The sequence below is a fragment of the Geotrypetes seraphini genome, chromosome 12 (assembly GCF_902459505.1).
Source record: "Geotrypetes seraphini chromosome 12, aGeoSer1.1, whole genome shotgun sequence".
In the NCBI taxonomy this organism is placed as follows: Eukaryota; Metazoa; Chordata; class Amphibia; order Gymnophiona; family Dermophiidae; genus Geotrypetes; species Geotrypetes seraphini.
This window is the reverse complement of record NC_047095.1, coordinates 83,539,053-83,553,800: the sequence shown is the minus strand read 5'-3', so window position 1 is coordinate 83,553,800 and position 14,748 is coordinate 83,539,053. Positions and strand designations below refer to the sequence as shown.

General features: G+C 47.2%; 1 protein-coding gene across 4 annotated transcripts in view; it reads right to left on the bottom strand.

Moving 5' to 3' along the window:
- SMG7 (SMG7 nonsense mediated mRNA decay factor) overlaps positions 1–14,748 on the bottom strand; it is a 268,133-nt gene that overhangs the window by 82,742 nt on the left and 170,643 nt on the right. For all 4 annotated transcript variants that reach the window (XM_033915789.1, XM_033915787.1, XM_033915788.1 and 1 more), the window contains exon 12: positions 12,646–12,706. In XM_033915789.1, the coding sequence (XP_033771680.1) occupies positions 12,646–12,706 (61 nt within the window). The remainder of the gene's footprint in view (positions 1–12,645; positions 12,707–14,748) is intronic.

Here is a 14,748-nt window from a genome sequence, read left to right as displayed (position 1 = left end):
TTGTTTATGTAATACATGGCGACTTGGTTGTCTGTGCACAGGAGAAGGACCTGAGGGTAGAGAAGGTACTGGAAGGCTTTGAGAGCATAGAACATGGCTCTTAGTTACAGGAAATTGATGTGATGTTGACGTTCCTGAAGGGTCCAGAGTCCCTGGGTGCGAAGATCTCCCATGTGAGCTCCCCACGCATAGGGGGAGGCATCCGTGGTGATGATCATGGAGTGAGGGGGCAGATGAAAGAGTAGACCCCTGGAAAGATTCGAGGAGTTCAACCACCATTGAAGAGATTGCTGAAGAGATGATGTCACAGAGATGGGATGAGAAAGAGGATCCGCGGTCTGTGACCATTGGGAGGCCAGAGTCCATTGAGGTGTTCTGAGGTGGAGGCGTGCCAGAGGAAGCACATGGACCGTCGAGGCCATGTGGCCCAAGAGGACCATCATTTGCTGGGCAGGAATAGAGCGACAAAGGAGCACCTGATGGCAGAGGCGGAGCAGAGTCCGTTGGCGGTCTGAGGGGAGAAATGCTCTCATCAGAGTGGTGTCGAGGACGGCTCCAATGAACTGAAGTCGCTGTGTGGGAAGCAGATGCGACTTGGGGTAGTTGATCTCGAACCCCAGGAGATGAAGGAAAGAGATGGTGTGATGAGTGGCCTGTAGCACAAGTGGAGACGTAGGAGCTTTCACCAACCAATCGTCCAAGTAGGGGAACACCTGGAGGTTGTGAGACCTGAGGAAGGCCGCCACCACAATAAGGCACTTGGTGAACACCCTGGGCGATGATGCGAGGCCAAAGGGTAGCACTTTGAACTGGTAGTGATGGTGCTGTATCTGAAACCGGAGGTAGCGACGTGAAGTCTGATTGATTGGAATGTGAGTGTAGGCCTCCTTGAGGTCTAGGGAGCATAGCCAGTCGTTTTGAGAGAGAGGAGGGTAAAGCGTGGCAAGGGAGAGCATTCTGAACTTTTCCTTGATCAGACACTTGTTGAGGTCCCTGAGATCGAGGATGGGACGTAGGTCTCCTGTCTTCTTGGGTACCAGGAAGTAGTGGGAGTAGAATCCCTGACCCCTTTGGTCTTGGGGGACTTCTTTGATGGCATTGAGAAGAAGGAGGGATTGGACCTCCTGAAGGAGGAGGAGGGTTTGAGAAGAGTGAGAAGCAGACTCTACGGGAGGATTGTCTGGTGGAAGAGTCTGGAAGTTGAGAGAGTAGCCGTGGCGAATGATGTTGAGGACCCACTGGTCTGATGTGATGACCTCCCAACGGCTGAGAAAAAGTTGCAGGCGTCCTCCAATAGGTTGAGGAAGAGGTAACGCCGGTGAGAGACTGGCTATGCCCTGGAGAAAGGAGTCAAAAGGGCTGAGCAGGTTTTGACTGAGGGAGAGGCTTGGCAGGTTGATGAGATTGGGAGCGAGCTTGAGTTTGATGTTGCTGACGAGGTCGGCCAGGTTGTTGCGGAGGAGGCTGAAGAGGTCTGACGGAGAACCTACGTTGGTAGGAAGACTGCTGTCTGTAAGGGCGAGCAGGCGGAGTCTTTTTCTTCGGTTTGATGAGAGTATCCCACCTCGTCTCATGAGCTGAGAGTTTCTGGGTGGTGGAATCCAGGGACTCTCCAAAAAGTTCATCACCAAGACAAGGTGCGTTAGCCAGGCGGTCTTGGTGGTTAATATCGAGGTCGGAAACTCTCAGCCAGGCTAGACGTCTCATGGCAACAGCCATAGCAGATGCTCGAGAGGTCAGTTCAAATGAATCATAGATGGAGCGCACCATGAATTTTCGGAGTTGGAGCAGGCCGGAAATTTGTTGTTGAAAGAGAGGGACCTTACGTTCAGGCAGATATTTCTGTAGAGAAGAAAGTTAATTCACTAGGTGCTTCATGTAGAAGGAGAAGTGAAAGGTGTAATTATTGGCTCTGTTTGCAAGCATGGCATTTTGATAAAGGCGCTTGCCAAATTTATCCATCGTTTTCCCCTCTCTGCCAGGAGGGGTGGAAGCATATACACTGGAGCCCTGGGTTTTCTTCAAAGTGGACTCCACCAGAAGGGATTCATGGGGTAGTTGGGGTTGTCAAACCCCGGGATAGGAATGACCCTGTAGAGACTGTCCAGTATTCTAGGGGCGCCCGGTACCGTGAGAGGGTTTTCCCAATTCTTACAGAAAGTTTCCCGTAAGATGTCATGGACGGGTAACTTGAGAAATTCTTTGGGTGGTTGCTCGAAGTCTAGGGCATCTAGGAAAGCCTGTGACTTCTTAGAGTCAGATTCCAAAGGTATAGAGAGAGCCGCTGACATCTCTCGAAGAAATTTGGTGAACGAGGATTGTTCAGGCTTGGAACCGGTATCAAGTGTGGAAGGTTCCTCATCGGATGAGGAAGGCTCCTCATCGGTACCGGGTTGGGATTCCTCCCATAGGCCCGGGTCCCTGACGTCGGGGCGCGTGGGACGGGACGGCGGTGTGGATGGTTCTGCGTGGCGAGTCTTTGAGAGAGATTTGCCAGATCGCATGGAGACGGTACCGGGGGAAAAAGAACGGTGCCGGTCTTGGTCTCGGGGAGCCTGGTGCCGTTCCCGATGTTGGGGAGGATCGGCGTCAGATCGTAGTTGAATGAGAGGATTAATGGGTTTCGCCGAGAGTACCGGCATGGATGTGTTCAATGGCACCGATAGAGTGGACTCCGGTGGTATGGAGCGATGCTCGGGCCGGTCCGGTACCAGAAGTAACGGGGCCAACATTGCCGGCAACAGATGTTGGAGCTGTTGCTGTAGTTGCTCCTGCAATTGGGTTTGGAGTATGGCCGCTATGCGGTCGTCCAGAGGAGGCACTGGTACCGCTTTTTTCTTTTTCGGTACCATAGGTGCCGCTTCACGCCCCTGCGATGAGGAGGCCGATGACGAGGCACTCACCGATATCGGGGCGGAGCGTTTGCGGGGTCAGCGCGATGCCGGGAGGACCGGCGTCGCCGTTGTGGCAGGAGGGCGCTCAAGGGAAGTGGAAGGCTTCTTAGCCAGCTTACCTGACGCTATCGACCCCGAGGAAGGATCAGGCGGTGTCGATGTAGTCGGTGCCGACTTCGGTGGCGCCGTCGATGGTGTGGCAGATTCCATGGCAGAACCGGTACCGAAAAGAATATTCTGCTGGATCTGCCGATTTTTTAACGTACGTTTTTTAAGAGTGGCACAGCGGGTGCAGGTGTCAGCCCGATGCTCTGGACCCAGGCACTGTAAACACCAATTGTGTGGGTCAGTGAGAGAGATCGGGCGTGCACACCGCTGGCACTTCTTAAAGCCCGGCTGAGGGGGCATGAATGGAAATACGGCCTCCGCAAAATCAAACCCGGAGGCCTGTATGTTGGCAACAGGCACCGCCGGGGCCAGCCAGAAAAATAAGGGAAAAAACTAATTAATAATGTTTGTTTGTTTTTTTTTTTGAACGAAACAAACCAAAAAGAACCCGAAGGGAAAAGTAAAAGAAAAGAAAATACGCGAGCGGGAAGGCAAGGAAGGAGATTTCAACAGCCGTTGAAAGCACATGCGTCTTCTTCGCTCCGTGGAAACGAAGAAACTGGGGACCACGCTCTCCTCCGTCGAGCGGGAAGGCACCCGCGCATGCACGGTGCGGTCAACTAGAACTTTCTAGTTAAAAGTGTCCGTACCGGGGTTCCGTCGGTGACGTCACCCATACGTTAAGAATATGCTGCCTGCTTGTCCTGGGATATTATCTCTCTCCCCACTTCGATATGATTTGCACCAATAAGAAATCCCGCAGAATTCAGCTGTTCGCCTTCCCCTCCATAAAACTATGTCAGCTCAAAAGATTCCTCGACAAAACCTTCACCTTCCAGGCTGCTAAGCTGAACCCTTGGTTAGCCCAATTGATTCTCGAGGCCTCGACCTACCTCGACTTCAGAAAACTCCTCAAAACATACCTTTTCCGTGAACAGGACCCTTAACCCTCACTCCCCTGCAATAAGCCAACTCCCGCCTTCCCCCCCACTCTCCTCCCCCCCTGTGCTTCTCTCTCCTTCCCTCTTCCCGGCCAATCCAACCTGTCGCTGCCTGTAACTCGGATAAATTTCTGCTAAAATGTACCATCATTTCCTTCCTCGTTGCTTGTAACTCCGACAAAATGTTGTAAATCCGTGTGCAGATCGGATCCTAATTAATTGATGTGAACTGCCTAGAACTCACTGGGTATGGCAGTATACAAGAACATAATAATAATAATAATAATGTTGGCAGCTGCCTTAAAAGCAGCTGCAGATCGTGTGTCAATCACACAATAGTGCCAATTAGAGAATAGCACCTCAAGTGCCTACATAGACACAATTCACACAAAGAAAAACGCCAGAAATATACGGTAGGTTCAGAAACCCCTGGCCTACATTTCTGGCACCTATCTTTGCCTACAACAGTCCACAGTCTGCAATCAGCAGATCATGGCAGAGGAATCCCTGATCAGCTGAGCCAGCAGGATTCCCAAAAACTGTGGCTTTGGGAAACCCTGCCAGCTCAGGTGATTGGGGATTCTCTTGCTGCGATTAGCTGAACCAACAGAGCAAACACCAATTCCTCTCTTTCTCTGACCCCTCTCTCCCACCCACCTACCGACTGATTCCTTCCAAGCAGTGGCGTAGCGAGGGTGAGAGGTGCCCAGATTGGTGATGCCCCTCCTCCGCCCTCTTCTCCACCCCACCCCTGCTGCATGCGTGAACACCCCATCCCTACCCCGAACCTCTTTTGACTTTACTGTTTCGTTGTGGGTATTCTCCCCTCTTTAGCAGAACTGGTTTATCATTTTAAAATCATGTGTGGCACCAATGGCAAGAAAATATAATGAACAGCAACTAATTTTGCCTATTTTTATATATTAAAAAAGTACTACATTTGAAATGTATATCACCCAGTCCATAAGGTGAATGTCCATATTGCTGTCTGTTGTTCTGCTGAGCACTGGCATTGAAACATCAAAATGCATTTATTGCATACTTGTCCTCTGTCGGAAACATTATGGTGGTATATTAGTTGTGTTGATAAAAATTTATAAACAAAGCCCTGCTAGCTGAACATCTCTTTCTCTAGTTCAGCAGCAGGAACTTTGATTTATAAGCACGGAATAAGCTAAATATTAGTACTAAGGCTTATATGGATGCTGCGGGGACGGTGACGGTGCGGTGAATAGGATGGCAGTGGCGGTGACGGGGTGGTGAAAGGGATGGCAGTGATGGTGACGGGGTGGTGAAGGGAACGGCGGTGACGGGGCGGTGCAGAGGATGGTGGGCCGGGGACAGATTTTTTCCCCGTGTCATTCTCTAATCCGTCTCAAATCACTTCCAGGACCCTCTGATCTGTCGTGATCTCGGTCCACCCCCGGTAAAACTCCTATAAGAAGGCGCCCACCTGAACCGGGAGAAGAACCTGAACACTGTCACTGGGCAGGTCGAAAGGAGGAGGAGGAATCCCCCCCCCAGTGAGCACCCCAAAATGACTGCATTCGCTGGAAGAACTGACCTTGTGAAGAAGCACCCATAGCAGACACACTGCCAGGCCTATACCGGCAAAACTCATGAAGATGCCCTCAACCCAGACCCCCTCTAGCAAACTGCAGAGATTTGTTCTCAGGTAACCGAGCCTCCTAAACTCTGTACCAGCTTATCTAATACCTCTCCAAAGAGAAAGAAGCCCTTAAAGGGAAACTTACTAAGCTTGGATTCGGAGGCCACGTCCTGAGGAGGGGGAGGAAAAGTCCTGTAAGCTCAGGTGAAGACCCCCGAGAATTTTCCTGTCACAGCAGTAGCAGGCCAAAGCAAGGCCAGTACAGCTAAGACCTAAAATGGTTGCTGAAAAAGCAAAATGGGCTCTCTGACTAGAAATTGTCAACTCTGAAAGACACTGTGAACTCTGAAAGGCACTTCTGCTTTTTCTTAGAAATAGAGGGCGTAGTTAGAGAGAAAAACAATTCTGATGAAAAATATAAGCAACATGATAACTTTATAAAAATTTCACCAGAAGAAAGACGAACCACGGACAGAAGTATACAAGAAGGCTAACCACAGAGCCGGAAAACGGTTAGGCCCAGGTGCTCAAAAGAGGAACTTGGTATATTAAAAGGACATTTACGGGGAAGTAAGGGAGAAGCATATGAGAAAAGGCGTGACACAGAATCACTCAATTATATTAACCAATCCATAGCTTAATATATGAGACAATGAATATGATTAACCAATGAAAGTGTGAAATGTAACATGCACCAACATGGGCCAGAGCTGCCAGAATCATATAAAAGAAAGCTCCTCGAACCAAGGATTCAGAACTCATCGGAAGTTCTCCATCAATCTGACCAGCCTGGTGTTTGCTCTATCACTCTGTATGCTGTGTAATTTGTTCCTGTAAGCTATTGCTATTTGATTATTAAAACTCATATTATTTGTACCAGCATAAAGAGAGTTGAGTGGTCTGTTTGTGAAGGCCTAGGGTCTTCAGTCCGCCGACCAAACACATAGCCATAAAGTACGTATAGTAGCCACCCCTAAGGCCATAACCAAAGCACACAACAATCACACCTGGCATCAGAAAGATACAAAGAGCCAAGCTCAATTTTAGCAACCTCCTGATTCACCAGAGACCAGTCATTAAGACTCCCTATCCAATACGTGCTCAGCCCACTGGAAACAGGCCCTGGCTACCAGAAAACCACAAATTACTGCCTGGACTGCTAGAGCCGCCACATCAAAACTTTGCCTGAGAAGAGACTCCATTCTACTGTCCTAGGGGTCCCTCAGGGCTGAACCCCCCTCCACCGGAACAACATGCCGCTTGACAATGGCCAAAACTACATTCACAACCGGCAACTGAAAGGAGTCTCTATCAGCCTAAGGAATAGGGTAAAGATGGGACATGGACCGCACCAGCCAAAAAGGGGCATTCAGAGTCTTCCACTGAGCATGCACTATATCCCAGCGATCCTGATGTATGGGAAAGGAATGCATAGAACTGAGAAGTACTGCAGTATAAAAATAAAATTTATTATTATTATTATTATTAAGAAGATCCACAACCTGGGGAACCTCTTTAGTGTTTTCCTCAAAACGCAAGACATAGGACACCTGAAGAATGATATCCTGAAGCTCCTCCCAATGAAAAATGTGCACCATTGACGTATGTTCCCCAGCGTGTGGCTCAGATCTCCAGCCACCCACACTGTGTCCCGTCCCCCCTGAGAGGGTCCTGTAGGTTCCCAGAGAGACCCAGGTCTTCATCAGGTGACACATCGTCAAGAAAAATTTTGTCTTCTCATGAGACATGCTGCCGCTTGGGCAGCGGCAAAAGGGGGCGGGCAGAGGAGATACTAGAACTGTCAAACGAGAACCCTGGGATGAAGCTGAAGCCACCAGAGAGGAGACAGGACCACCAGCTGCATGCATGCAATACATCTTGTACATGGCAAGAACAAAATCTGGGGAAAACCTAAGGGCAGGACAGAATCACACTCCACTGCAGAGGATGAGGCCTGCACAACCTGTTCTTGCCTCTCCAAAGCAGAAGCTCCTGAGAAAACTCAACCTAAGTGGCAGAGTTTCCCACCAAAGAAGAAAAGCCCACTGAAAAAGTCATCCCTGAACCAAAGCTGCGGTACGGGAATCCCCAGAAAGGCTTGATGCGACACTAAGGGAATTCCCATAACCTTTGGCAGCAGGGAAGCCCAATCTTCCCCACTCTGGCAGTTGTGACATCCCCAGCACCATCAGCGGTTAAGGAACCTTGAGCCTCCGCACCACCTACGACTAACACCCTTCGCGGCTGCGAGCAAAAAAATACACATGCCGGCCGCATTAAGCCCTCGGGAGCATTTCTTAGGCTTGCGAGAAGTGCCCACTGTGAACTGCAAGGCAGGCTGAATGAAACCGGAAGCTGAATGGCTGAATGGGAAGAAAAATGTGAATGAAATCTGTCCCTGCAAACCCGCACACAGACAAAAACTCTACCTCATTTTTATTTTTTTTTTTTAATAAAACTTTAAAAGATCATGAAGAGACCCCATAGGCACTCTGGCAAGGCATGCAGCTGAGGCACCTCTAGAGAAAAAGTGGGGAGATGGGGGGAGGGACTCAGCCACCTGATTGTGACACCCTCGAGGTATAATGGGCTCCCAGTGGGACCCCAGCTCCATCGACAAGAAAAATGGGCAAAAATGCCACTATCTATCCCTTTCAACAGACCCTGTCCAAGGCCAAAAAGAAGGAGACTGCACATGCTTACCACTTCCACCTGCTGGAAACTGAAAACAGACTGATTCAATGAGGGACTGCACAGCCCATTCGTACTGTTAGAATTCAGTGTGTTCTCAGTTTCCATCTGCTGACAGAGGAGTGTAAACCAATTCATCTGTGCCAGTCTGGAGGGATGTGAAAGAATTGGCAATTAACACCTCATAATTGATACTAATTGGCCCTAATTGGATGCTGCATGCACAGCTTGGTAGGCACATTCCATAAAGTGGTGTGTGTCAGTTCTTGTGCGCAAATTTGAAAAGGGGGTGTTTCCAGGTAAGGAACATGGGTGAATTGCAGGCATTCCTTTTTTTTAAAAATAATTCTTTATTCATTTTTACATCTTACAACAAGTGTATCAATAAATGACATTTGAAATTAAATACATCACTTGAGTTTCTATTATAAGGAACATTAAATCATAAAATGTAACCCCCTCCCTCCCATCCCTATCATACCCTATGCATTCACATATATCATATAAATTTTTCTTTCTTATTAATCTAACCTGTAATATAATTCAGAAATCCTCCCCCTCACCGTCTCCTTTGCATTGTACTTATAATGGAGAAATGGTATCTATTCATTACAATAATTTGTCAATGGATCCCAGATCTCTTTAAATTTCTTTTTTTTTTTAAATTCTTTATTGATTTTAAAACTTTCATCAAGTGTACAAAAATTGCAATACAATAACATATATTTAATCACTTGTACATCTTAACGTTATATCTTATAATTGCAAATATAACCCTCCCTCTCCCACCTTGAAATCCCTCTAGTAATGTTATTTTTCATATAATATAAATCCTCCCCCCACCCTACCCTTATCTTACATATTATAGATATATTAGAAAATGGCATTAATCATGACAAAAGGACGTTAATGGTTCCCAAATTTTAATGAAGTTTTTATAATTTCCATTTTGCACCGCTATTGATCTTTCCATTTTGTATATGTGACATACCGAATTCCACCAAAATTTAAAATTAAGCCTACTATGGCCTTTCCAGTTATTAGTAATATGTTGAATGGCTACTCCTGTCAAAATCAATAAAAGTTTGTTATTACACATTGATATCTGACTCTTTTTTCTCATAGACATACCAAAAAGTACAGTATCATAAATTAATGCTACGTGATTTTCTAATAAACAATTTACTTAATTCCCTTTTTGAATGTCTGTAGTTATTTCCATTTTATAAATGTGACACAACGAATTCCACCAAAAACTGTAATTGAGTCTACTCCAATTTTTCCAATTACTTGTGATATGTTGTATGGCGACTCCAGTCATAATCAATAAAAGCCTGTTATTTTTAGATGAAATTTGACTTTTTGCTTTCATTGACATACCAAATAGAACTGTATCATACGATAATGCCACAGGATTTTCCAATAAACAATTTATTTGGCCCCAAATTGATTTCCAAAAGGCCAAGATAAATGGACAATAGAATAAGTGATCTAGAGGGATCAATAAGGGAATAAGTGATCAATAAGGGATAAGTGATCTAGAGTCCCTGGTTCAAGATTACAATGCCAGCATCTATTAGACGTAGAGCTATTCAACTGTAATCTAACTGGGGTCCAAAAAGCTCTATGTAGGAGAAAAAACCAAGTTTGTCTCATAGATGCGGATGCTGTAGATCTCATCCTCTAAGACCAAATTCGTGGCCACTGAGATGCAGAAATTTGATGCTTAATCTCAATACACCAAATATCCCTAAGATCAGTTTTAGGCTTCTTTTTTTACTAATCTGTTTATCAGTTTATACCTCTGTGCGGCCTGGTGTCCCAGAAAGTCTACCTGAAAGCATAAGAACTCCAAACTATATTGATTGTGAAGATTTTTCCATTCATGGAACCCCGCCTGAATGGCCTGCTTCAGTTGCAACCATCTGAAGCTTTGTGATTTATTAAGACCATATTTATGTTGCAACTGTGGAAAATCAAGCAGTTTACCATTAGAAATAACATCGTCCAAAATACGTATCCCTGCAATCATCCAATGCTTCCAGATGACCTTCAATCCGCCAATTTGAATCTTGGAGTTCAGCAATATAGTCTGATTCGTTGATTTATGTATTGGGACAGGTGTTAAATTACTGACATATCGTAATATAACACTGTTATAGAATACGTCTGATTTGCACAAAATTAGGAAAAGGTATTTAGGTCTGGCTTTTCTTAGCCTAAATGGATGAGCCTAAATGTTATGCTGTATACAGCTGCTAAGCATGATTCTATATATGACCCCTGCCTTTTATAGGATCATGCTAAGTGCTGTTATGATTGGCACCAATTTTTAGGCACTACAGTCAGGGCCGGATTTAGATGAAAAGAGGCCCTAGGCTATTCCACTTATGAGGCCCTTTCACCTCCCATTTTTAAGTTTGTAAATTACATGAGAGATAATAAAATACATCACCCGGGGCTGAGACCGATTCCCCTCCGGAGCCGGAAAAGGGGTGGGGGAGGAGAGAGGAGCAGCGGGATCCGATCCGGAGCACGTGTGAAATTCGGTATCCCCACCCCCGGCTGAATTTTGATGAGTCGCTGGCGCAGGCACAATGAGGAGTGACACAGAAGCACACCTCACGCTACCAGGACTCACGATATTTCAACAGCGCATGCGCGCTCTAGGATTTTATTATTTATGATATAATCATGAAAATATAAAATAAAGCACATAATATACATTTTAAAATATGCAAATTAAAGCATATGTTAAGAACTTACTTAGAATTCCGCGAAATGAAAATATTGTCACAAAAAATTTTTTCAATAGTCTATAAACATTTCACTAAAGTATTGAACCTACTGAACTCAAAAGGCGAGAATCAAATGATCGTGTACGCAATCCTAAAATAAGAATCTTTTCTAATAACATTAACACGTGTTTCATATTATCGAAGTAACACGAATATAACCGAACATCGGGATATCAATGGGTCTGTTCCAATCTACACCAATCTGCACTTTATTTATGCAAGAAAACCAGAGCTTAGTAGCATAAGGCACGTCAATATTTGCCATAGAAATCAGTGAACGTATGAACTATACTTTGGTGCAATCTAGTATATACAAACGAACAGACCCAATAAGCCGAACGCGTTGATCTTAACCAATACATTTTTATATTTGTTTATTAATCATATGCGTAGAATTTCTCCTTATTTTCAGTTCAGTGTTTTAGTGTTCACTGTTTTTAGAATAGTGTAATTTTAATTTTGCTAACAATTTGAATGTAGGCCCCTCTTGATCTTGAGGCCCTAGGCTGAAGCCTAGTTAGCCTATAGGAAAATCCGGCCCTGACTACAGTGGAACCTTGGTTTACGAGCATAATTCGTTCCAGAAGTATGCTCGTAAACCAAATTGCTCGTATATCAAAGCGAGTTTCCCTATAGGAAATAAGGGAAACTCGCTTTGATTCGTTCCACCTCCTTCTCCCTCCCACCCCCCCCGAGGCTACCGGCACTGCTCCATTCCCCCCCCGCTTGAGGCCACCAACGCTGCTCCATACCCCCACCGTGATCCGGCATCCCCCCTGCGAACCGGCTTCCTCAACCCCGCTTGCGTCGCCCCCCCTCCCCCGCGATCCTACATCTCCCCCCCCCCCGCGATTGGGCACCGGCACCAGCACCAATGCAAAGGACATGCCGATGCCGCTGCCCGAAGATCCTCCCTCTTCTGGGCTGGGCTGGGCGGTGCGTCGGAGATCCTCCCTCTTGCCTGTGCTGGGATGGACTGGGCCTTGAGCATTTGTGCATGCTCAAGGCCTTCTGGTCTCGCTCTCTCCGAGATTCTGAATCTCAGAGACAGCGAGATCAGAAGGCTTTGAGCATGCGCAAATGCTCAAAGCCCAGTCCAGCCCAGCACAGGCAAGAGGGAGGATCTTCGGGCACCAGCATGTCTTGTGCATTGGTGCTGGTGCCAGTGCCTAATCGGGGTAAGGGATGTCGTTTTGGTGCTCGGGGGGGATGTAGGATTGCGGGGGGGGGGGGGGGGGTTTGACACAAGCGGGGGGGGGGAGGATGCTGGACCGCCGGGGGGGGGGGTTATGGAGCAGCGTTGGTGGCCTCAAGAGGGGGGAATGGAGCAGCGCCGGTAGCCTTGGGGGGGGGGGGGATGCCGGATTGCGGGGGTGTGGCGCTCGTAAATCAAGTCAAACTCAATTTCCGAGGCGCCGATTTTGCAAATGTTTTGCTTGTCTTGCAAAACACTCGCAAACCGGTGAACTTGTAAACCGAGGTTTGACTGTATATACAGAGTCAGGCCCCTAGTGGAGAACTTCCCTTATTGATTTTTCACCATCTTTTCTACCTCCCTCCACCAGTGTACAAGTTTAAATTAAGGAAGATCAGCAGATTCTCACCGGAAAGCAGGTCTCAAAGCCAGGAAACCCTGTAGCTCGAACTCCTCTGGGAGTGGTAACACTGCAAAACAAAGAGAAGATTTTATTAGAAGGAACCTGTTATACCAACTAAAATACATATGGTGCAACTAAGTGGTTTACAATAAAAGATAAAGCAGGAAAAAAATACAAAAACTAACAAGAAAGAAAAGCAAGACTGAAGAGGAAAGAATAATCTCAATTTACAGTCTGATGGGTTTACTACTAAACACTGTAACTACCAATCATACAACCAGTTTCCCTCACAAGCCTCATTTCTCAAGGAGTAGAGACCAAATTGCAGTTAACCTAAGGAAGATGTAGAGACAGACAGAGTGCCTCCATTTAACAAGTCTAAGGCACAACACACTATGAATTTGCAAATTTGCCATATTATCCAGTGTTCTCCCTAGTATGTTTTAGCCGGGCGCTGAGCTCAGCTAATTTAGGTGAGCGCCCGACTGTCATCTTGCATCCGCACCACCAGCATCAAAGCCGCGCTCCAATCCTCTTCCCTGTCCTTACTCCAGGGGTGTCCAACCTGCGGCCCGACAAGAAGTTTTGTGCGGCCCAGCTTCTCTCTCCCTCCGGCGGGTAGTTTTCTGGCCGGCTCCCTTCTGCAGTCGACTGTGGGTTTTCCACAGAAGCCGCGGGACTTTTCCTCTTGCCTACATCGCTATAGGCTCTGCCGATCCTGATCCCGCCCCCCTCTGAAGTGACTTCCTGTGTTTGAGGGGCAGGATTGAGACCGGCAGAGCTTATAGCGAATAGCAATGCAGGCACGAGGAAAGGTCCCGCAGCTTCTGTCTTCGTTTAGAGTTCTGGGCAAGGGAACTGTAAGTAAACTGTTAAGAACCAGGCTGCTTCCAATTTAGTGTCAGTTAATGGTGAGACCAGCCATTGTGACACTGGAGTTACTCTGGGGCCAGCAGCAAAGGGAGGGAATAAGATATGCTGGATTCCCACGTGTTGTGGGAAGGGGATGGTAGGGGGTGGGGGGGATTGGTGTGACAGAAGGGAGATGGTGGATCCCCTTGGGGGAGGATAGCTATTGGAACTAGGTGGGAGTTGGAAGAATAGGGACACAAAGGCAGACACTGGACCTTGCAGGGGGCAGAGAGACATGGAAAATGCTGAACAGGAGGGTGGAGTATGAAGACAGAAGTAAGATGTTAGACATGGGTAGAAGGAGTAGGGAGACAGAGGGGATATGCTGGACATGGTAAAGGGGGAATAAGGAGACAAGGGTGGTTGATCGCTGGAATGGTCTTCCACTTCAGGTTATTGAGGCCAGCAGTGTGCCAGATTTTAAGGCCAGATGGGATAGACATGTGGGATCTATCCGCAAAGATAGATAGGGAGGGTCACTGGAGTGGGCAGACTTGATGGGCCGTGGCCCTTATCTGCCGTCTATTTCTATGTTTCTATGCTGAATAAGGAATGAAGGGAGTAGGGTGATGGAAGGTATCTGCTGGATTAAGATGGGGAAAAGAGGGGAGGTACTGGAATACGTTAATATAAAATCATAACTGAGGCTTGTGCGGATGGGATCAGATGGTTTGCGGGAACCAAACTTGCGGAGACGGGGCGGAAATGTGGGTTTTCTTTTTTCAGTCTTAGTAGTTTGCGGTCCACAAAATAATTATTTTATTTCTGCCGGTCCATGGGTATAAAAAGGTTGAAAAACACTGCTCTAGAGCAGTGTTCTTCAACCGCCAGTCTGTGGACCGATGCCAGTCCGTGGACCGATGCCAGTCCGCAGAAATTTTCTGCCAGTTCACAGGGCCGGCATGTCCATCGGGTCCAAGACAGCATTCTTCAGCCGCCAGTCCACGGTGCGATCAACGCGGCGTCTTCAGGCCAGCTTCCTGAGTGCTGCAGTGCACAAAGCCATGGGAAAAGGCTCCTCCACGCGGCCTGCGCTTGAACCGGAAGCCTTCTCTCTGACATTGCAACGTCAGAGGGAAGGCTTCCAGATGAGGCGCGGGACGCATGCGAGGAGCTGCTGCCCACAGCTTTGTGCAATGCAGCACTCAGGGAGCTGGCCCGAAGATGCTGCATTGATCGCAAAGTAGACCGGCCCAA